This window comes from Protopterus annectens, chromosome 1.part2 (genome assembly GCF_019279795.1).
Source record: "Protopterus annectens isolate FY-2018-M chromosome 1.part2, PAN1.0, whole genome shotgun sequence".
Taxonomy (NCBI): Eukaryota; Metazoa; Chordata; order Ceratodontiformes; family Protopteridae; genus Protopterus; species Protopterus annectens.
In genome coordinates, this window is record NC_056727.1 from 473234729 (window position 1) to 473260053 (window position 25325).

At 41.3% G+C, this 25325-nt stretch overlaps 1 protein-coding gene across 1 annotated transcript in view; it reads right to left on the bottom strand.

Annotated features, from left to right (window-relative positions):
- RALGAPA2 (Ral GTPase activating protein catalytic subunit alpha 2) overlaps positions 1 to 25325 on the bottom strand; it is a 4189194-nt gene that overhangs the window by 3073967 nt on the left and 1089902 nt on the right. Inside the window, exon 17 of the mRNA XM_044060158.1 lies at positions 8032 to 8175. Coding sequence (XP_043916093.1) covers positions 8032 to 8175 — 144 coding nt within the window. The remainder of the gene's footprint in view (positions 1 to 8031; positions 8176 to 25325) is intronic.

Sequence of the window (25325 nt, forward strand, 5' to 3'; positions counted from 1 at the left end):
CTGAGACAGCAGGGAAGGGGTCTGAGGCAGGTGTCATGGAGATGCTTGCGACACACTGTGCAAGAGTGGGTACCAGTGTTGGCGGGGCCAGTCTGGCGCAATCAAAATCATCCTTGGTTTGTCCTGTTTGACTTTCAGCAGAACTTTGGAGAGCAGAGGCAGAGGGGGAAAGGAGTAGACTGATAGGTTTTTCCAGCTGAAGAAGACAGCATCCACTTTCCATGCTTGTTTGTGGGGAGTCCTTGTGCAAAACTTGTCCAACTGGTAGTTCTGGGGGGAGGCAAATAGATTTATGTCTGGGCTTCCCCATTTGTTGTCAACATGTTGAAAATCCGTGGTTCCAGTTGCCACTCATGCAGGTCCATGAGTTTTCTGCTTAGTTCGTCTGTCAGTGTGTTCAATTTTCCTGGCAGGAAATGAGCTTGTAAGTGCACTTGGTAGCTCAAGGCTGTGTTCCACAATGCCATGGCTAGTCTGCAGAGGGGGTAGGAATGTGTACTCCCCTGCTTGTTTATGTACCACATAACCGTGGTGTTGTCCGTCTTTACCATTAGTTGTCCTGGAAGAATGTAGTCCTTGAAGGCAGTCAGAGCATTCTGTACAGCTAACATTTCTTTTTGATTGATATGTAGGTGCATTTGATTTGGGTTCCATTTGCCCTGAATGCACTTCCTTGCCAGGTGAGCCCCCCATGCATAGTCTGATGCATCCATAGTTAGGGTTTGGGCGGCAGGGGGTAGTGTGAATGGCAGTCCCTTGTTTTGGTGGCAGGCCTCTGCCCACCAAAGGAACTCCTGGCGTAGGCAAGGTATGATAGGAATCATTGTTTCCAGGCTGCGACAATGTTGACCCCATAGACTTTTTAAGTACCACTGTAGTTTCCTCATATGCAGTCTTGCATATGGAATTAGAAGAATGCAGGAGGCCATGAACCCCAAGGCTTGCAGTATTTGTCTTGCAGATAGCAGGGTTTTTGTGGCCACTTGTTTGAAGCAAGTTTCCAAATGAATTTGCTTCTCTGGCGTAAGGAAAGCCATCTGGGCAGTTGTATTCAAGCTTGTAATCTGTTGACAGGGTACCAGTTGTGATTTATTTTCGTTTATGGTGTACCCCAGACAAGTCAGAACCCTTTTTACAAGTGCCAGATGACTTAGGAGTATGCCCTGGATTTCTGCCTGAATTAGACAATCGTCCAGGTATGGATATATTTGAATATTTCTTTGCCTGCAAAATGCAATAACTGGAGTCAGGCACTTTGTGAATACCCTGGGTGCAGTAGACAAGCCAAAGGGCAGTGCAGAGAACTGATAATGCAAGTAGCCTGCTTTGAAGCGTAGGTATCTTCTGCAAGATTCCCTGATTGGGATGTGTAGGTATGCTTCTTTTAAATCTAGAGTTGCCAACCAGGCATCTTTGCCTAGCATAGGAAGCAACTGGTGAAGAGTCAGCATTTTCAATTTTGGAATTTCCAGAAAGGTATTTCGAGTAGACAGGTCCAGGATTGGATGCCATGATTTGACTTTTCTGGGTACCAGAAAAAGCCTGGAATAGAAACCTTGCCCCTTTTCCTCTTCTGGTACCGGCTGAATAGCCCCCATGTTTAAGAGGGAAAGTACTTGTTTTTGAGCCTCTGCCCACTGATTTGGGGGGCAAGTCTGGCCACCTGTTTGGTGTTGGCAACATGTGGAAATGAAATCTGTATCCCTGGGACACTATATTTAAAACCCATTTGTCCTGGGTTATGAGTTCCCAGTTCTTTGCATGAAGAGCAATCTTTCCCCCCAAAGGGACGGTTAAAAGGTAAGTGCTTGGTACTGTTAAAAAGAAGTCACTGAGACTGTTTACCATAGGGGGGTGTCTTGTTATTTCCAGATTTGGAAGTGGAGGCCCCCCACTGTTTAGTTCTGAGAGTCCCCTGGGAATGAAACCTGGGGTTTTTGCTGTGTCTGGGTTTGGCTTGAGAGGATCTAGAAGGGGCAAGACCAGTTCTTAATAGGTCAGTGCCTACTAAATCTTGGAGGTTGCACTTGTAAGAAATCTTTAACAGTTTGCATAGATTTAGCTTTCATATTCCATCTTTAGCTCTTCAGCCTTATTGCCAAACAGGCGCTCCTGATTTAAGGAGCATCCAACAAATTTAGCTTTAACATGATCAGGCAAAGATTGCTCCTTAAGCCAAGCATGCCTTCTAAGCACAGACCCAGTAACAGCAGTCCTGTAGGAGGCCTATAAAGAATCAAAACCACATTGCAAAGTATGTTTTCCAACTTGTTCAGCAGAATGCATTAAATCCTGTAAATCTTTATTTTCCACACAATCAGGAATCAACACCATTTTCTGTTTAAGCAGTCCAATAATATGCTGTTGATATTTTAACATATGACATTGGCAGTTTAAAGATCTGATTGCCAAGGTTGCAGAAGTATAAACCTTTTTACCCCATCTATCCAGTGCCCTGGAATCTCTATCAGAAGGGGTAGGATTTTTAGCAGCAGAAGCCTTAATGACCTTGGGCCCTTGAGAAATGGTCTTTGGATCTGCAACAGGATTTTTGAAAATGAACTTGCGGGCATCAGGAACCCTGTAGTATCTTGTCAGGTTTACTAGGAGCCGGAGGCAGGGAATCAGGGGTCAAACTGGATTCCGAGAACACATCATCAACAATGTCTAGTACAGGAGGTACAGCCAAAGGCCTATGCTGAGGTAAAAGAAGGAAACCCCTAAGCCTCTTTTTTGAATCAGAAAATTCCTGACTTTCCCAGTGGAAATGCTCCCTTAAAGTATGTAAAGTTTCCCCAAAAGAAAAATCCTCAGGACAGGAAGCAGAGGGAATGGAATCTTCTGCATCAGAATCCCCATAAGTAGGTATGGACAAATCCAGGTCATTAGAAAAGACAGAAGAAACAGTATCCTGATCAGAAGATTCATAATCAAGCTCAGGCCTAGGCCTCTTGGGGGGGGGGGGGGGTGACTACCCCTGATTGGAGTAATTAGATCTTCAGCCATTTTGATCATTTGTTTTTTAGGCATAGGGGCCTGAGCATGTGGCCTGGGCGTCAGTTTTTTAGACACAGAACGAGATTTAGACCTTAGTAATTAAGGCGGTGTCAATTTAATATGCAAGTCTGTAGGCCTGAATACACCCTCAGAAGCCGGTGCCTGCACAGCGGCTCCGGACCCATCCAAGGTAGAGACATCAGCAGGTTCCATAGCTGAAGCATCTCATGGCATACCGGACTCCGAATGGGTCTCAGTAGAGGCCTGCGAATCAGAAGTAGCAGAGGGGCTGCAAAAGTGCCTCACTTAGTACTGACGAACTGGCGACTGGCTTAGGAGAACCGTCGTTGGCAGTTTTGGACCTCGGTGGACTGTCTCGGTCTTTATCTTTGCGTTTTTTTGGAATCCCGGTAGCCGGATGGCTAACCGATGACATTTCTGGATAATTAAACCGAGAACCGAAATATTTAGAGGCAAAAATGTACCGATGACGGATAGTGCGCTGATTACATAAAGCACAAAACCGACAGCAAGGTACATCGTGGTCAGGGCCTAGGTAAGGAATACAGTATGAATGAAAATCTTTATGAGGTATTTGCTTTCCACAAGTAATGCAATTATTAACTTTTACTGACATCGGTAAGGAGCAAGAAAAAGTTTCCCCAACGGGGTACTTAGTTTTAAGTTGAAGACTTCGGTTCTGAAACTCTAAAACAAAAATTTCAGGAGTCGGCCGACCGGCACTTGCGAACTGCTTCTGCTTCGGGCACGGCAAGAAAGACTGATGTAATGGCATCGGCTGCATGTTTTATACCTCTGACGACCTGACGTCATGGAAGAAGGGACAGCAACCAACGCAGGACCCAAGACTTTGTTAATCAGGCCGACTGAGGGCAACCTGCCAGAAGATTACCCTAAATGTAATGACTGCAACAGTGAAACACGAAGAACATCTGGATCTGCCCTCACAATCTCATGATAAAGGTCATTCTTAAAGTTTGCTGCGTTGAGGTTTACTCGACTATGACTGACACTCCATGAGTCAGAAATAGTTACTGAAGAGGCAGATAGGAGGAGAGCAAGCTGTTAGTATAAAGAGTGAACTTAAGTTGATTTAGACTGTTTATGAGGTTGCCAACATAAAAGAGGAGAGGGCAAGACCAAAAAAATCTTCTTCACATGTGGTGGAGCACCAGCAAGGTACCAGGTAATAAAACATGAATGAAGTCTCAGTGCAAAAAAAGGTACTATTGGAAGCCATAATCCATCTCCTAGACCAAACACTCTGTACATTGTTTGAAAATAGAGATGCATTTGCAACCACAACATCATGGTATGGTACCCTTTTACTTCTTTTTAGGCAGGGCACAAGTCCAGGATGCATAGCATTGCAGCCTGTCTCCTGCACTTTTTACTGTAAACAGAGAGCCCCTCTCATCTGTGATGGCCACCAGATGTTGGGGGCTACTGTCATGGCAAGCAGTAACTTTTTATTTGCCACCACCTCAGCTACTGAAGTACTGAACAGGATTCATTTAAACTCTACTGTCCAAATCAGTCCAGGCATATGAGAGAAGACATTCTCAAATTAACAAAAGTCTACTTTCTCTTACAAGGTAGAACTTAGTGCTTCCCACACAATTGCATCAGCTAAACATTGCCAGTACACCCTCTTTACTTGATGTGGTTTCATGGCTTTGTTCAACAATCACACTAGGTGATGAAACTCAGAATAAAATAGTAACTGCTTGAAAGCTCAGTACTTCTCTTGACTTGAGTGTCCACTCTGTGGCTCACTTTGGATGACATGATCAAAAACTCAGTGGAAAACCTTTGGACCAGAGAGATTTACTATAGAGTACACTTATGTGAATACTGGAGTTTGTGCATAATGTTTCTGTAGGACAGCCAATGACTTGCATAAAACTCTAAAAACAATTCACCATGCAGGTTTGATTCACACAAGCTCTTTGCTGCAGCCATACTCCTTATCAAAGTGCTGATGTGGTCCTTAAAGTTTTCCTTCTGAATTATACATTCAGTGAATGGTATCCATATAATGCACTGCAGTCACAGTCTCTAAGTAGTAAAAGCACTCCAAATAGCTTTTCAGTGTATGTGCTCAAGTAAACACGGTTATCCCCTCTGCAATTTGCAGTCCCACTGATGTGACCCAACTATGATTGATATTCTGCTCATCAGCCAGACACTGACTCAGTTAACTATTTTCTTCCCCACTCACATATATCATCAGCCTGTGAGCTGGGGATCATGATGTCAGCCACCACCCTCAGTAGCATTCTGTTCTGTGACAGATTACACTGCGGACATGAGAAGTTTCCACTCTTTGGTTGTTAATATGTTGTGCAATAGTGTGCTGGCACTGCTTAATTCCTTCTGACAAACTATTCATTTTATGGTACAAGTCCTCCTAATGTAGGTGATTCTGAAATAGAGACCAGTACTGACCAACTACTTAGTAAGGTTTTACACAAACTACTAGGTGACAATTACATTAGTCACAACATTTAGTAATGGAGACATTCAGAAGTAAAGAATGATTTTACTCTTGTTTCTGTTGCTTGCCATCTGCTACTGAGGGATAGTGACCATACAATTACCTGCACAAATCCTAGTGAAATATGCTTATTTGCAAATTTTTACTGAAGCTGGCAGTCAGTCTTTGCAATCATTGCTCATACACTCTCAAGAGCTTCTCAACACAATGGGTAAGATCTGGTTCCTTGTTTGTTGATGTACCATACCACTGACACTTTGTCTGTCTGAATCACAACAGTTCTGGGAGGGAGAAAGTCTTGAAAGGCCTGCAATGCCAGCAGAACTGCTCTCATTTCTAGGACATTGATATCCATATTGACCTCTTAAGGAGACCAGGTGCCTTGGACCATCTTAACCAAGAACTGCCTCCCCTCATCTGGGAAGCGTCCGTGGTCACTATGGCTTTGGGCTGAGGAAGAATGAAGGGATGGCCTTGTAATATCTGATCTGAGTAAAAACACCAAAAGAGGTACTTTTTTCCTGCCTGAATTATTCTGATCTGGGTTGATATAGGGTGGTGCAGAGCAGAACACTGAGTTGCTAGGGTCCACAGAAGAATTCTCGTATGATATCTTGCTAATAGAACGAGAACTACTGCAGCAGACATTCACAGCAAGGCTTGTATAACCAACCCAGCTAATTATGAATTATCTTCCTGACTTAAAATCGAATAGTTTGTGGTAAGGGAAGGGAGGCTGTCACTGATACCATGTTGAACAAGACTCCTATGATCACTAATATTTGAAAAGGTTCTAGCTGAGATTATTTTGTGATTGATGGTAATTTCTAGATGAGAGCAAAGTTGGGGTACATAATCTCTTGCTTTTATCAGAAGATGCCTGGTCAGAGCAGTTATGAGCCTGTCATTGAAGTACTGAAAGACCCAGAATCCCTGCAGTCTCAAGTTAGCTGCTACTACTGCCATGTATTTGGTAAACACCCTGGGGGCTGTGGTGAGGCCAAAGGGCAGAGCTCTGAATTGGTAATGACTGGCTCCCAGCCAGAAGCGTAGGAGTCTTCTGGATCATCTGTCATTTTTAGGTGATTAGTAGGCATCCTGAAAATCTATTTAGCACATCCAGTCGCCCTGGCGCAGGAAAGTCAAAATGGACTGAACAGTGACCATGAAGAACTTTGTGTACTGAACTGATTTGTTCAGATTGCTGAAAATCAAAATTGGTCTCCAGTCTGCTTGTTTTCTTTGGCACTAAAAAGCATCTTGAGTAACTTCCGGGCTCTTTCTGGTTGGAAGGGGACCTCTTGGTTGACTTTTTCTAGCAGCCTTTTTACTTTTATTACTGCTACTTTCCTCTGACTGTGTGGAACATTGGGAATTTTGTTTACTGTTAAAGGGGGTGGAAGTTAAGAGTATTATAGAACCTCTAGAAATAATCTTGTGTACCCCATGTATCTTTTGTAAATGTCTAGCCAGGTTCTCTGGTGCAGGGACAGACAACCCCTGACTGCCTCCAGAGATGGACATAGTGGCCTCCTTTCAGGAGCGCTGGTTGGATCGGTCAGAGAAAGTGTCTCTAGATCCTTGATTCTGCAGGCCTCCTCTGCTGCGTGGGTGGAGTCTCCCATTAGAGAGACTCCCTCTGCCCCTGGGGGAACTATCTCCACATATGTCACCGAAAGGACCCTGGGATTTCCTGAACCACATTTTCTGACCACTTCCACTTCATTGATTCCTACAGAAGGTTCTTTGAGGAATTGAAAAATGTATGCCCACTGCAGACAGGGTCTCACCATCTTGCTCACACCTGGATAGTGCGCCTTTACCTTTGGGCCAAACAAAGGACCGCTATCAAAGTGTGCATTGATGGAGGAGGACTTGAAGGGTTCTGCGAAATCACAAGGATGCACCCAAGCACATCTCCTAATGGAAAGGCCTGAACTCGCCGCTCTTGAGGTACCTTCAGCTGCAGGAGAAATGAGCCTCATGGACAAATACAAAATGGACTTTTCAGACACACACTAATGCTCAGTAAAGGTACAAACCCTTTGCTCATTCTAGCATTTTTTTTTTCAGCAGAAAGTAAAACACCATGAATGCGTAAAGACAGTTTGGAAAAAGCTTCGCTAACAGGAATTTAAGTTCATTTTTGTTCATAACACAAATTTTCCACTTGTGCTGCGGCTGCTCTCTGACAACATAAGCAGAAGAAATAATAAACCCATCATTCACTAACTTAATTTATAAAATGTAACCTTAACACTACTATAACATGATGCATATTATCAGCCATTTATTAAATTTAAGCTTTTTTTAATGGGGTAGAAAACTGGCTGAAATTTCTAAAAATAAGCTACTGCTTTATTGTTTATTGCTTTAAAGCCACCTGAAGCTTGTAATGTGATTTTCATTCAAAAGATGATGTAAATTGCATAAATCAAAAACGAGTAATGAATTGCAGGATCATACAATCTTACTGGAACAGAATACAAATGCCAGAAAAATATCACAAATAGTACCTTGAAAGAGATCAGAAGAAAACTGTCCTGCAATATCAGAAGTACTGCTGCTTCGAAGCAGCTGTTGTTCCTGATCTGTTTCAGGACTGCAAGACCCAGCCTCTGTGACAGATGCATTTTCTCCTTGTTGTGCCTCCTCAACATCTACAAACATGAAATGAATGAAGAAGCATTATACATTTAAGTAATTCAGTCAGTTACTTCAATCATATTTTAAGAATTCCTCCTCGACCACCATGTTCTTAGATAAGCAAACTTATCAACATAACAATTTGTTTTCAATTTTAATTACATTAACTTTGAACCTCTGTCCAAACATTAATGGGTGCTATTAGCAAAGTTTTCTCCAACAATCCTTATCAAGTCTATGATGCTTTTCATGAACAGCTATACTCTTTATAATGCTGATGGAAGAAAGCAGGTTAAGGAGGAGGGAGACAGACTCTGCCCCCTTCATTTCCCTTCCAGTCAGAAAGACCAAACGAGAAAAAAAAAAAAAACAGTGCCACTGCCAAAAAAACAACACACATACATCCATATTTAAAAGAGAACACCCAATGTTTTTTTTTTCCTGATGAAATGCTTTTCTTCCCTATAATCCAACAATATGCATGCCACAGACAGAAAAAAGCATCATTTAATAAGTATTCCATTTGTTTTATGTTTGAACTTATTTCTGTTTGCCTTTCTTTCCTGCATTTGTCTCATCATCTGTCACACCACAAAGCCAGTGGCAGGTTACTTATTCTAACTACACAGCCATTAAGAAAACAATGGCTCTTAAACATTTGCATTTAAAGTGCCTTATCAGCCACAGACTGCCAACATCACACCTCAGGTAAACAGTGTGGCCTGGAAGCATGGCCTTCAAATTTTGTTTTCAGTTACAAATGAAAAAAAAAAAACAAATTATACTTTGTTTTTTCTTATTACAAATTAGTTGTCTTTCGTTTAATAAATGGTAAGTGCCACAAAGAAGAAATATTTTCATCTTATGTTTCTTATTTTTGTAAGTACTTGATTTTGTATTTTTTCTGCACTATTTTCTGTTTAAGTGCAAGTTTCTTCTGGTGTTTTGTTGCATCATGTTTGCACTGCACAGAGTGTGCTGTTGAGACAAATGAGCTGGGAAAGGAAGATTAACATCAAAGACTATGTAACTCTGGCTAAAGTATTAAAAACTACGAATGCAACACAAACCATCTCAGCCAAAGTAAAACCCATTGACCACAGCGGACAGATTTCTCGTATTTGCATGGCCGGCCTTAGGCATAGGCGAACTAGGCGCCCGCCTAGGGTGCAGTACAGGCCAACCTCAAAAGGGCACAATTTAATGGAATGATTTCTTAGTTCACATTTCTTTACTTGTTTTCCAATTTTCACCCCCCGCCCATACTGTAGACTAGTAATTGCGCCCTCCCCCACTTCGTAGTACAAGCAAATTTCCACAGTACATAGCACAGCCCCTACTATGTTCTTCCATTCCCTCCCCCTGCATCTATGTGATGAATCTGAGTGGCTACTCATGTTCAGCATTATTTACAGCATCCAATCAGTTATGCTTTCGTACCACTGACGTCCCTGGCTTTCGGTACTTCCTGGTTGTTATCTCTGGACGTGAGTGACTCATCGGCAGTCTGGACTGGTTCTCTGCAGTACGCGAGCTACGCAAACAGCGGTTTTGGCCTTGAGATTTTTGTTTTGTGCCTTCGACCCTCCCTTGCTTGGTTCATCATTGTTGCTTATTTGCTTTTGCTTGGCCAAGGTAAGTCGGGGTCAGGGGAATGATAACAGTAAACTACCGTTCCTTTGAAATTCATTTTTTTAAAGTTCTGTACAGCAGCGGTTATAAAACAATTACATTAATTTGTGCTTGTTGTGATCATTTTCTCCACAGACTTTCTAGGTTCTGATCTTGTTCACTCATCATTCAAAACTTTCGATCTTCTTGTCTCTATCATTTTAGATTTGGTAATTTGGTAAAGTAAAGTAGATCCTATGAAAGATGAAAACAAGTAAAACAAACTGATGTTAATAACTATATCATATGTTGGACAGGTTATGCAAACTTTTGAAATCAGAATGCATACTCTTTTTTATCTTTGCATTATTCATGATCTGCTGTAAAGTAGTTAAGAAAAGAGCTGAGAAATTCTGGAAAAAGAGTAAGCTTATTTGCTTATTTTGAGGTCAGTGTTCTTTTATTTAGTGAAATGTAAAATTTTTGTCTGACTAAAGGGAAAAAATAGTTTTAAGCCTGCTTGAGTTTGTATCTATACTGATACTGTAGTGGGGCATGAGGGGATGCTGCATTTTTTTATGTCATGTTCTTCAGCTGAGTTGCTAAAACAAAATCCTATCTGCTTGAGTTCATAAATTTTGCTGTTGTTCACATGTATTATTTATGCGATATTTATTTCTAAAATTGGGTTATAAGAATTCAAGTCATTTAGTAATTCCTTTGTGACTTTAAAATACTTAACTCTAGCCACAATCACAAATGATTTGCACTTTCTGGCACTTTCAATAATAATGTCATTATTCTGTAGACCATACAGTACTTCTTTCTCACCAGCTGATAAGATCATAAAATCATGTATGTTGGTATCATAACATTAGTAGAAATCATTCTTGCATGTTTGTAAGAAGGCATTAAAATTAGAGCAACAACTTGGAGTTAAAGCATGTTGTCTTTTTAAAACAGAATCATGCCTAGTACTGAATACATGCAGCAACGTTTTTCCTCCCATTTCCATTTCTACATTGGACAATCTACTGTTGATCAAGGGGCTGTAAGTGAAAATATGGAAACAGATATGCAAGGATATAATGCTAAATGTTATTTACAAGACTTCTGCATAGCCATATGGACAATAGCCATTGGTGGTCTGTGCAATTTTTAGCACCACCAGTTGAGTTTAATGGTAGGCAGCAAGGAGAAAGCTATGGAAGGAATGACCATATTAAAACAAAAGCAGATGTCATTCATTAACTAATTTTATAGCATCTGTACTTTGCGTGTGTGTGTGCGTGTGAAACTTGTGTGCATGTTTGTCATACCTGTATTATGGCATGGTTATTGCTAACTTCCAAAGCTGCACTGAACTTCTGTTGTTTTCTGGAGACATTCATTATTTGTGGTGACAATTCTTTTTATTCTGCTTAGTTGAAATCACAGCAAACTTTATTTATTTTTTTCTTCAGGAAAGCACAAAAGATACAAACATATACTTTGTAGTTTGTAGGGTGCAGTAATATGATATTTTTTCAGCTTGAGTAAGTCTGTTAGTCTGTGTGTGAGACTGAAACAGGGATAAAGGTTACAATATACAGCTCTTCCCAAGCACAGAAGGAACACATTATGGTAGCAGTGCTGAACCAGAATGGGGTGGCTTTTCTTTTCAGTGTGTCTGAACTGCAGTGGTGTAGTAGTTTATTCCTTGTTTTTTCCCCACTGTGTGCAGAATCGAGTGTAGGTGGGCTTTTGTAGACAGAGCTGTCAGATTGTCCTCCTATGCCATTATGCCTTTCAATTCATTTGTGAACCTCACACATGGGTAACTACTGATTTGGGAACTAATTCACCATTGTGAATCTGTAGCAGAAGGAGTATATTTGTTTTGGCCATGCACAAGGATCTTATTTAAATGACTGTAAGAATGTCAGCCAGTGCCCATTCTGTTGCAGACTGTGGTTCCTTTAGTTTTCCCACTTTGAGAACATACTTGGTGCAGAATGACCTTTCTTTTACATCACAGCCACAACTAGGGTGAGGCAAAAGAGTGAGTGCTCGGCTGCAAGAAGTTAGGAGATGCAGTTGGTAGGTGCAATGGTGGAGTACAGTACGGGCTTAATAAATGAATGTTGATACAGCATTTATGGGCATGGTTGAAGTGCTAAAGTGCTTAGTGTGTGATTTAAGTAGCATGGCAAGCAGCTTGCTGCAATGTCTGAACATTTGATCTTCAACTTTACGACTTCTTTGCTTGTCAAGTTTGAGGTGTTGGTGTACCAGTTTGGGGGAAATGTACAGGGCGCCAGATAACTGAGCTACATTACTGCTTATCCAGTGCAGATCTGTCATTTTTTGCTGCTCTTGCTATGTCTCTGCTCTATGTGAGAATTACAAATCGGTCTATTATATTGCTGAACAGTTCATCTGCCATTACATGCTGCTTTGATACAATGGGTCGATATCATGTGCTGCAATTTGATTGAAAATTTTTGCTTTATACATTGACTGCCTCTACTTGTTTATTTGCTACCTCATTTGCTTTATACATTGACTGCCTCTACTTGTTTACTTGCTACCTCATTTACTGATATTTGAATCTAATATCAGAACTAGAACCAATTAATTGTGCGTTAATGGATCACCCTTTCCCAGAGTTGTTGCACCTCAGAATACTGTCTTTCATGACTGTAGATAAACTCTTTACACTAGCAACATGCATTTAAACACTGAAAGAAGTGGAGTGGCTTTTGTGGGAGTGACCCATCTGTGGGCGTGGCTCAAATAGCGGTGTTCCTTGAGTATGGTGTGGGTGGGGCTTAAGGGGCACCAGAGCAGTACTTCGCCTAGGGTGCTGTTTCAGCTAAGGCCGGCCCTGCATACTTGAACACTGAACTAGAATTGTTAGATATATGTATATACTATACTGACCACCACAGCATTTATAAGCCTTAACCACAGCTGGCCTTAGGCATAGGCCAACTAGGCAGCCGCCTGGGGCGCCGCTATAGCAGGGGCACTTTTCCAGTATTTAATTGGTGTACGGAGACCAGGATGGGGGCACCAGGTGGTGTGGTGGGGGGTGCCATGGAGCTCTTTTGCCTAGGGCACCAGATGACCTAAGGCCGCTCCTGGCCTCGACATACAATCCCAACCTAAATGTGTCCCTATGTATCATGAGTATTTATTAGGAGGGGATATGTTAGTTTGGAAATTTCTAGAGATTATATGGGGGATATGTTATTTTGGAGTTGCTGTCTATCAGAGACATGGAGCCAGACCTGGGGTGAATTACCAATTTCCCATCCACTGGTCGAGGTTACTTTCAAATAGAGTTCACATGGATGGGGATCCTGTACCAGAGCATGGGGGTCCCCTAAAGAACAATTAGCTCCATCTACATTTTCAAACCTATCACTCAAACTCTCCTTAAAATGCTGTCTCAGAGATAGCCACTAGTGAAAATCAAAGGAAGTAAAGTAATTATGAATGCAGAGTGATGCTGAAGGTCACAAGCAGGCAGTCACAGTACTGCTGTAAGCTGATGACAAAGAAAATCACATTAAATGATCTCACCCTGGGGATTTTTCTCTGTCCCTCTAAAATGACATCAGGGAGGTGAAGGCATTGATTGTAAAAACAAAATCATGCTACCCATGGCAGTCACCTTTCAGGCCATTTTTGGGTATAACAAGTTAGAAAATAACCACCACTTTCTTTGATGCAGAGACATTATTAATGCAGAAAAGTTCAAGATATGGTGAAATACATATGTTTTTTTTTTCAGTTTTTGGGTACAGTTCTCCTTTAAGGGGTGAAGAGGAACAATTCCAGCCCTACTAATTTCTGACCATGAAGATCTGGCATCACTATTTAGTTAAACTTGCACAGACTGTAATATCAGATATGTCTTCTCTCACTGCACTAGTACAAGAAAATTTACTCAAACTGGAGGGAGAAAGATTCTGGAATGAAGACCACTGAGAAATGATGCAAAGACCAGCCTAGTTTTAAATGTACTGTCTGAACAGCACTTAGTAGAAGTAATGGTATTAGATTAAGCTGCTCTATCAATACACATTCTGAACAGACCCTCTCTGAAGCAAGCTGTGGCAGTCACTGATCTCAAAGACAACACTTTCCCTCAAGGTAAGCCTTAATGAAATTAACTAATTATGAAGTAATTTGTCCTGAGTAACAGGTTTTCCATGTGTGTATTCAGCAAAAGAAACATTTCTCCAATATCTGCACTTCTTCTAACAGGATATATCAACAATCTTTTCTTTATTCATAATGACCAGACTGAGATCTGCATGGGCCTGGCTCTGTGACAGAGTGACCAGTACAAAAGTTCAGATGGAGCAATACAGCAAGGCAAAGAACAGGAAACTGTGGCAACTCTGACACAGTCAATGCCAAGGAGTGTTAAGCCAGTGAGTTCCCATATGAAAGGGCAACTGATGATATGGGGTGAAACTGAAGAGAACATGGCATAGGAAGCCGCTCTGGAACTTTCTACAGAATGCCCGAAGGAAATGGCGAACAAAGAATGTACTCTCAGTTTAGAAGAAAATGATTTAAGAGAAGAGTTGCTTGATTTAAAAGAGTAGACATATTAAGATCAGTGAAAGAAATGCATTGCAGAAGGTCAATCAATCTTCTTTCGGCTGTTCCCGTTAGGGGTCGCCACAGCGGATCATTTGTTTCCATTTCTTCCTGTCCTCTGCATCTTGTTCTGTCGCACCAGCCACCTGCATGTCCTCTCTCACCACATCCATAAACCTTATCTTAGGCTTTCCTGTTACCTGGTAGCTTCATCCTTAGCATCTTTTTCCCCAATACACTCAGCATCCCTCCTCAGCACATGTCCAAACCAACATAATCTTGCCTCTCTGGCTTTGTCTCCAAACCTTCCAACCTGGGCTGACCCACTAATATACTTATTTCTGATCCTGTCCACCCTCATCACACCCAGTGCAAATCTTAACATCTTTAACTCTGCCACATCCAACTCTAACTCCTGCCTTTTTGTCAATGCCATTGTCTCCAACCCATATAACATAGCTGGTCTCACTACTCTCTTGTAGACCTTCCCTTTCACTCTTACTGGTACTCGTCTGTCACAAATCACTCCTGACACACTTCTCCACCCACTCCATCCTGTCTGTTATTTTCTTCACCTCTCTTCCACACTCACCATTACTCTGAACTATTGATCCCAAGTATTTAAACTCACCCACCTTCGCCACTTCTACTCCTTGCATCCTCACCATTCCTCTATCCTCCCTCTCATTCACACACATATATTCTTAGTCCTGCTGACCTTCATTCCTCTTCTCTCTAGAGCATATCTCCATCTCTCCAGAGGCCAATAAAATCCAAAAATTATAAATTTGATAAAACAAACTTACACAATAATTAGGACTGCTCATAGAGATTCATGCAATGTAACAGAAGTAAAGATACATTACTGTGCACAAAGTTAATAACAGATAAAGTCCAACCACAAGAACAAAGGGTAGTAAGGGAAAGGACGGGGAGAAATTAAAAGCCATCATGGAAGTATTGAATAGAGAAAACTATAAAGCAATTAAGACGAGAAGAGGGAACAGATCAACAAAAATACTCAAAAACAGACATGATAAAAGCAATGTGCAGTATTATAACAGATCAGGATTCATCGTGCACTGTTGAAATAATAAACTAAAAATATCAGCACAAGCAGAAAAACTTTGCACATACACATATAAGTATAAAGGAAAAGTATAAAACAAGCAATTTACTGATTGCCCAAAAATGTTTTATAGAGAATTGGGAAACAAGGTAAAAGGAATTGAAAGACCACCAAAACACAAAAAAATTGCTACATTTTGAAGAAGTATTTATGAAGATCTTGTGCAACATAAAGATGATAAATGGATAGAAGAAGTAAAAGAAAGAATAAGAAGTTCAAATCTACAGGATTTGAAATGGGATGAAGTAAAAGTCAGAGAGATTGAAACACGGTTAAGAAAAGCCTCTAATTGGAAAACCCAGGCCCAGATGCAGTACCTAACATCTGACTAAAGGTATTAACAGCTTTACAAGAAGATTTAGCCACGAGTAAGAACTGTTTATATGAGCACACCAAACAGACACCAGCCTGGCTAACAACAAGAAAAACAATGCTTCTACTTAAGAGTAAACCTGCAAGCTACCCTAAAATTTATAGACTAATAACTTGTTTTCTGACGACTTATAAACTATACACTAGAATTGATGCCAACAGAGCTTATAATCATTTAAAAGAAAACTCAATTATGGCAAAAGAACAAAAGGGTAATAAAAGAAAGTCATACGGAACAAAGGATCATTTGTTGTTAAATAAAGTCATAGTGGAGAACTGTAAAATGGAAAATAATCCAAGTGTGGCATGGATTGACTACAAAAAAAAAAAAAAAGTTAAGTATTCCACATTCATGGATAAAAGAATGCTTAAAAATATGTAAGATGCACCCTACACTGAAACTACATCACAGTGACCATGAAACAGTGGGAAACCACTCTGCAGTTGAGCCATGACAAAGGACAAATTATTATTCCAGGGATAAAAATCCAAAGGGGATATTCCAGGGTGATTGTCACCGCTGCTCTTTTGCCTTGCCCATAACCCATTAAGCTATCTGCTTAACAGATTAGGTCATGGCTATAATTTGGCTCCAAGAAAGCAACAAAGTGTAAAGACTTCTCATCTTCTCTTTGTTGATGATTTAAAGCTGTATAGCTCATCGGATGAGAAACTGAAAGCACAACTGCAAGTTGTCAAAACTTTTTCAGATAATATAAGAATGTCATTTGGCCTTGATAAATGTGCAAAAACAACCTTTAAAGCAGGAATGCTGCAGCACCAAGAAAACATCAGTTTGGGACAAGAATGTGATGTAAAAGAATTTGAGCAAGAGGGAATGTATAAACACTTGGGAAATTGATGAAGGATCAACAATAAACCATGAACAAATGCAAATAAAACTTAAGGAATGTTTTAGAAGACTTAAATTAATCCTGAAAACAGTGTTGACATCTAGGAACAAAATTCAAGCTATAAACCAATTTGCTGTCCCTGTCCTAACTTACAGTTTTGGAGTGAATGACTGGCCCTAAAATGTGTTGGCTAGATTAGACAGGAAACAAGAAGGATGCTTAGTGCTCAAATTATTTACTCTGCTCCCCTACCCCCATTCCTACCCACCCCCACATTCCTTTGATTTATACTCTCTACCCAAATACAAAACCCAATCAACCTCATCCAGTTACCCTATCCTTGCTCCCTAATCTCAAACAGCCAGATCCTTTTCCCTTTATGCTACACAAGTTTTTACCTATACCCTTTATCAGTTAATATACAAAATGACCAACATTTCCTTCATTCTCTCCTTAAGTATTCCTCTTTCTATACTCACCCATGCAATCTCGCTCTACACCATGCAATTCTATCCATTTTCAACAGTCACATTAACTACTAAACCACAACCCAATTTAAAAGGCTTTTCTAACATCCCATCGTCCATATATATATATATATATATATATATATATATATATATATATATCTACATCTATATATATATATATATATATATATATATATATATATACACACACACACACACATACATACACACACCACTAGGCCAACTCAGAGTTCTCCCCAACAGCAATACACTAAAAATGCTTCTTTACACATTAGTTAGGTCCCCTTCTAAAAACAACTTCTTCACCCATTTTGCAAGTCATCTCCTATTACTATTTCAAAGTGGTGGCATACACCATAATCCTAACCCATCTCACACTCAATGTCATTAATATCCACCAATACCACCCCCTAACACTCAAAACGTATCTATAATGGCAATTAACATTCGGAGTATTTGCAACAAAACTACTGAATTCCATGCATGACTCTCACAGCATAATGCTGACATCATAGCTGTTACAGAAACCTGGCTAAAACCACATATATCTGATACTGCAATAGTTCCAACTGGTTATAGTATTATACATAAAGATAGACATCTAAAGAAAGGGGGGTGTGGCTTTAATCTATCATTTCTCTCTAACCATTTCAACTTTCTCCAAAACCTTTCCAACAGTCGATAACATAGAAATCTTACTAACATCACTACACATTAACAATAGTAAACACCTGTGTATAGCAGTACTATATATTCCACCAGGCTAAAACATCCCTATGCCTGAAAACTTTCTATCATGGACCACTCATAATGTATCCTGTGAAACTATCATTTTAGGCAATACTAACATTAATTGGCAAAATGTATTCTTAAAATCTCCAGATAACTGTATTAATCTCCACAGGTATAAACAACTTGTTTCTGGCCCCACATGAATCCCAAATACAATAATCCAGTATAGGGTGACCTCTGGTTGTTTATCAGACCCACACAAACACTCTAATACAGGTACTCTTCCTGATGTCCTAAGTGACCATTTACCAGCCTATACACTTAGAACTCGTATCAAATACCCAAACATATAGATTAGCTAGAAATCTAACTTCAACTAAATGACTTTCAACAACTCCCTAAAAGCTCAGAATTGGACCCCACTAAAGACGTTACCAATAGAAGAAAGCTGTATTCTATTTTAATAAGATCTTCCTTAACACACTAAATACTTTAGCCCCCTATCAGTTTCAAAAGAATAAAACTCAATCATGATCCTTGGCTCACAAAACCTACAAAACAAATTCTTCTCTCCAGAGACTGGGCCTGAAAACAATGGCGTAAAAACAATCAAGTGAAATCTATTTCAAACAATTGTGCAATAAAGCTAAGGCATTAGTAAAAAATGGCAAACGGAATTACTTTTCACAACTATCTAATCAGAAAAATAACCCAAACAGTCTTTGGAAGTCAGTCAATCCTGAAACTACACAAAACCCATCCCCATATCCTGAGAAAGACCCAGAACAAATAGCCCACATTTTGAATACCCACTTTACAGACACCATTCTCAAACTTGTCAACAGACCCTCAGCAATAACAAGCAATCCCCCTAATATGACAAGCAATTCAAGCTCTATTGGTGATAATTCCAACTTACATCCCTCATTTCACAAAGAAAATACTAGCAATACTCGAGAAATTCCAAAGCTCTCCTTAAAACTGGTACCTCTCTCTCTAATATTCAAACTGCTATCTAAACTTAGAATATGGTCCCCATCTGCCGATAACCTCCCCTTTTGAATACAGTACAGTTTTGTACCTACCATAAATGTAGATGTTCGAGGATTCCCTTGCTGCAGTCCTGACAATTGGGTATAGTCCGCGTCCCAGTCGGCCCGAATACCAGAGTATAAGGCTGACGTCGGTCATGGCGCCTTAGACTGACGTCAGTACGTCAGGGTACTAATGCGCATGACCGACGTCATTTCCTCAGTCTTTTCTTGCCCCAGATGTCAGAAGACCCAAAAGACAAGTCCCAAAACAACCTGCACCAAAAACATGTACAATATATACAGTAATATATACAAAAATATAAGCATGTAAACTCACCTACACAACCACCCTGAAACACAGAGGGGAAGGAGAGAGGGTAAATTGGACTGCAGCAAGGGGATCCTCGAACATCTACATTTATGGTAGGTACAAAACTGTACTATGTTCTTCGCCTTCCTTGCTGCAGTCCTGACAATTGGGTAGAATCCCAAAGCAGAGGTAAGGGAGGCTGGCAAATTATAGAGTAGCAGGAGCTGACAACATGCCTTGTAAAACAGCTGTGGCAAAACCAGCTCTAGTCTTAGAGTACATAGGCAGGTGATAATGCCTAGAGAAAGTATGCACTGAACTCCAAGTAGCTGCCTCCAGAATATCCTTAGTTGCCACCCCCCTGAGAAATGCTGTTGAAGTGGCAGTAGCCCTAGTGGAATGAGGCCTAATCCCAGCTGGAACCTCTTTGCCATGATGGGAATAACAAAATGCAATGCAAAAGCCAATCCACCTAGAAATAGTTTGTTTTGACACAGGCTTGCCCTGTGAACTTAAAGCAAAAGAAACAAGTAACTGCTGAGACTGCCTAAAATCTTTAGTCCTGCTCAAATAGTATCGCAATTGCCTGTGTACATCTAAAGTGTGCAAAATCTTCTCCCCTTTATTTTGAGGATCTGCAAAAAACGTAGGCAAATGAATAGTTTGGTTTAAAGCCACACTAGAAACCACCTTAGGCATAAAGGAAGGATTAGTACGTAATGATACCCTGTCCTTATGGAAAATCAAGAAGGGCTCTACTGCCATAAGGGCCTGCAACTCAGACACCCTTCTTGCAGAAGTAATAGCCAACAGAAAAGCAGTCTTCCATGACAAATATTTCAATTCAGCAGTAGCTGCAGGCTCAAAAGGTTGTAGAGTAAGTTTTTCCAACACAAAATTGAGATCCCAAGCAGGAGTAGGAGCTCTACGTGGGGGTCTTATATTCTTTGCCCTCTAAGAAACTGCTTGAACAAAGGATGCGAAAACAAAGGTGGGTCACAATCATAGTGAGCTGAAATTGCTGCAGCATGAATCTTTATGGAAGAGAAAGACAAACCTTTGTCCAATAATTCAGTAAGATATTGAAGAGCCACACTCAAATTAGGCTCTGAAATCTCCAAATACTTTGCTGTACTCCAAAATAAGAATCTCTTCCATTTTTCTCGTACACTCTCCTAGTACTAGGCCTTCTAGCTTCCATAATCACATTTAAAACTTGTTGAGGAAGCTGAGACCTACCATGCTTCAACACAGAATATGCCAAGCCGTGAGATGAAGAGATTGAAGCTTGACATTGAGCAGATGACCGTCCTTCTGAGATAACAGATGAGGAATCAGAGGTAAAGGCCATGGAGGCTTCTTTACAAGACTCCTTAGAAGTGGGTACCAGTGTTGCCGAGGCCAATCTGGAGCTATCAAAATCATCCTTGGCCTGTCCTGTCTGACCTTTAGTAATACCTTTGGAAGAAGAGGCAGAGGTGGAAAGGCATAGACATGAAGGTTTTTCCAACTGAAAGACAGAGCATCCACTTTCCAAGCTGTGTGATGAAACCCCTTTGTGCAATACTTTGGCAGCTGGTGGTTTAGTGGAGAAGCGAACAGATCTATGTCTGGAGTTCCCCATGACACTGTCAATGTCTGAAATACATGAAGATCCAGTTTCCACTCGTGGGGATCCATGATTTGTCTGCTTAATACATCTGCTAGGGAGTTCTGTGCTCCTGGCAGAAACCTTGCCTGAAGAGTCAGTTGCAGGCTTAACGCAGTCTCCCATAAAATCATTGCTTGCCTGCATAGAGGATAAGAATGTGTTCCCCTTGCTTGTTGATGTACCACATGACAGTTGTGTTGTCTGTCAGAATCAACACCTGCCCTGGAAGAAGTAACTCCTTGAGCCATCAATGCAAACTGGACTGCCAACATCTCCTTCATGTTGATATGTAGATGCTGTAGTCTGGCAGGCCACTTGTCTTGTATCCACTTTCCATTTAGATGAGCTCCCCAAGCAGTATCCGAGGCATCTGTCGTTAAAATCTGACTCGCCTCTGGCCGGGTCACAGAGAGTCCCTTGTTTAGGTGACATTCCTGAGCCCACCACAAGAATTCCATTTGAAGGCAAGGTATTATTTGAATGACAGTGTCCAAATCTTGGCAGTGCTGTGTCCATACATTTTTGAGATACCATTGCAGCTTCCTCATATGCAGTTTGGCATTGGGAAGCACCAGAATACAAGATGCCATGAACCCTAATGCTTGAAGGACTGACCTTGCAGTCAGCACGGACTGATGAGATAGTTGATGGAAGTAAAGTGACAGACTCTTTTGTTTGTCCGGGGTTAAAAGGCCATCTGGGCTGCTGTATTCAGTCTCACACCCAGAAAGCACATGTCTTGAGAGGGTACTAGACTGGACTTTATTTCGTTCACAGAATACCCTAGGCATCTTAGCACTGCTATGACATATTCCAGATGCTGTAGAAGGTGTTCCTTTTCTTGAGCCAGAATCAGGCAGTCGTCCAAGTAAGGATAAATTTGAATGCCTTGAAGCCTGAAGTAAGCTATCACTGGAGCCAGAACCTTTGTGAATACTCTGGGCAGTAGATAAGCCAAAGGGCAATGCAGAGAACTGATAATGAAAATCTCCAGTTCGAAACCGCAAATACTTTCTGCAACTTAGCCTTATGGGCACATGAAGGTAAGCTTCCTTGAGATCCAAAGTTACCATCCAGTGATCCTTGCCCAGCAGAGGTAGCAGTTGCTGTAACGTCAACATCTTGAACTTGGGAATGTCCAGATAAGTGTTGAGGATAGATAAATCCAAAATTGGTCTCCACGTGTTCCCCTTCTTTGGTACTAGGAACAGGCGAGAATAAAATCGAAGCCCCTTTCTGACACAGGGACTGGCTGAATAGCCCCTATCTGGAGTAACTGAGAAACTTGCTTGTGAGCCTCTTTTCTTTGTGGAGGAGGAACATCTGGCATGCCTTTGAAAGGGGCATTGTGTGGAAATAAAATCTGTACCCGTGATGAATGATATCCAGCACCCATCTGTCTTGAGTGATTAAATCCCAATTTTCTTTGAAAAGAGACAATCTTCCTCCCAAAGGAGCTGCCAGACGAGAGTCCACTGGCAGCTGAAAAGGCAGGTCATTGGTTCTGCTTACGAAAGGACTGACCCCTGCCCTCACCAGAAGTCTGAGCAGGTGAACTGTCTGATCTAGGCCTAAGGGCACCTTGACCCCTGCCCCTAGCACGCCTAGACCTACCCCTAGACTGGGAACCATAAGCAGGATATGTCCACCCTTAGCAGGCCAATTTCTACTAAACTTGGAGGCTGCACCTGCAAAAATCTTTAACAGTCTGCATAGACTTAGCTTTGTCCTCCATTTTCTTTAAAACTGCTTCCACAGGCGGTCCAAACAACACATCAGACTGTAAAGGAGCATCCAAAATCCTGGTCTTAACATGCTCAGCTAAATTCTGATCCTTCAACCATGCATGTCTGCGAAGAACAGAACTAGTAGCAGCCACCCTCGAGGAGGCCTGAACAGCATCAAAACCACACTGCAAAGAATGCTTACCCACTTGTTCAGACACATGAACCAAATCCAGCAATTCTTTACACTCAATACCTTCCGCCAAAGCATCCACCTTAGATTTCAATTGTGAAAGGAGATAATTCTGATATTTCAGCATATGAAATTGACAATTCAACGCCCTCATGGCTAGAGTGGAAGAAGTATATACTTTCTTACCCCACCTATCCAAAGCCCTTGCCTCTTTATCAGAGGGTACAGGATTTTTAACCACAGAAGCTTTAACACCTTTAGGCCCCTGAGAAACAGTTTCTGGGTCCGCCTGGGACTCTTAAACAAATACTTATGAGCTTGGGCACCCTATAATACCTATCCGGCTTAACAGGAGCAGGAGGCAAGGAATCAGGGTTCAGAGAAGCCTCTGCAAAAACATCCTCCACCACATTCAGCACAGGAGGAATAGCTAAGGGCCTATGCTGGGGCAAAAACAAGAATTCCTAAGCCTTTTCTGGAGTCAGAGTAATCTTGGCCTTCCCATTTAAAGTGCTCCCTCATGGAGTGAAGAGTCTCTGAAAATGAAAAATCCTCAGGAGGAGAAGCTGAAGGAGTGGAATCATCCACATCAGAATCAGAATAAGTAGGAAACTCTTGCAAGTCTTCCACAGAAGACTCTGAAGCCTGTGAACACTGTTCAAAACTATCAAACTCCTGTTCCACCCTAGGCCTCTTATCAGGTGGGGCCATAGAACCTCTAATCAGAGTAATCAAATCTTCTGCCATTTTAAGCATATGTTTCTTAGGCACAGAGCCGAAATGCTAGGAGAAGCCCTAGAGAAGCTGAATTTGGCCTTCCTCTAAAAGAAGCTTTGGCAACAGAAGGAGAGGCCCTAACTACCTTGGGAAGAGAGGGAAGAACAGTTACCTGAGAAGCCCCTCAGCCTGGCCTACCTCCTGAGAGGGCACATCCTGTAACAGTAAAGTATCTGCCTGAGACTCCATAGAGACTCCTGGCAAAACCTCTGGCTCCCCTGAGCCTTCTAATGGACCGGCGTCCGGGACTGCGGTTCCTCACCCCTAGACTTCACTGTTTTGTCCTTGCGCTTCTTAGATGAAGCAGGCCGGAGCATCCGGCGGCATAGTATAATTGCAACGCTTTCCAAACACTAACCTAGCACAATCAAGCCTCCTCTTAATAGTGCGCTTGTTAAATCTAGCACAAGAGCGGCAACCAACAACGCCGTGCTCAGGCCCTAAACAAGGTATACACAATGTATGATAATCCCTATGCGGTATCTGCTTCCCACAAGAAATACAGTTATTCACTTTTTCTGACATCCGGTTAAATACTGAGGCAAGAAAAACCAAAATGTTCTAACGGGTTACTTAGCCAACTCTGTACTCGGTCTGGAACTCCGCCTTCGGAAAATCTCAGAACGCCAACCTGCACCCGCAAAATTGCTTCTGCATCGGACCATGCGGCAAAAAAGACTGAGGAAATGACGTCGGTCATGCGCATTAGTACCCTGACGTACTGACGTCAGTCTAAGGCGCCATGACCGACGTCAGCCTTATACTCTGGTATTCGGGCCGACTGGGACGCGGACTATACCCAATTGTCAGGACTGCAGCAAGGGAAGACGAAGAACATCTGAAACTTGGTGCAAATGCATTAGCCTATCCCATCAGTATTCTAATTAATACAGCCATCTCTGAATCCACAGTCCCTCAAATTTGGAAGAAATCTATCATAACCCCATTGCATAAGGGTGGAAATACTAACGATTTAACTAACTACCGACTCATTTCCATTCTCTCACCATCATATAAAATACTACAAAGTGTACACATACCCAGCTATTAAAACACCTCAAAGACAACAAGCTCTTGGCCCAAACCCAACATGGTTTCCACCCTGCACATAGTACTACTACAGCCTAATTTTCTTTCACCAATACCCTGAACAAAGCTTTGGACTCTGGTCTACTCACATCAGTAGTTTTATCAGATCTATCCAAAGCTTTTGACACTATATCACATATCAAACTAATCCAACAATTAGAAACATTAGGGTGTACTGAACATACCATTATCTGGTTTACAAGCTACCTGAAAGAAACAGTCAGAGGACAAAACAATCAATCAATCTGGTTACCCTGATTAATAAAGTAGGCATCACCCGGGGTTCCATTCTTGGATCATTACTTTTTAATGTATTTATAAATAATCTCCATACTGTCTCCCTACATAGTTCCCTCATCAATTATGCTGATGATTTACCCTTATATCCCTGGCCAGCAACTTCCCAGATCTCCTCAAAATAACACAAAACATCTTCTCAAACATAGAAATAATGGCTAAACAAAGTTCAATTACAACTTAATCCTAAAAAATCCAAACTCCTAATATTCTCTTCCAAACCACCCCCATAAAAGTTCAAAATCTACTCCCTAAATGATATGGAAGTTGAAGTAGTGAAAACAACTAAACTTCTGTGCATCAC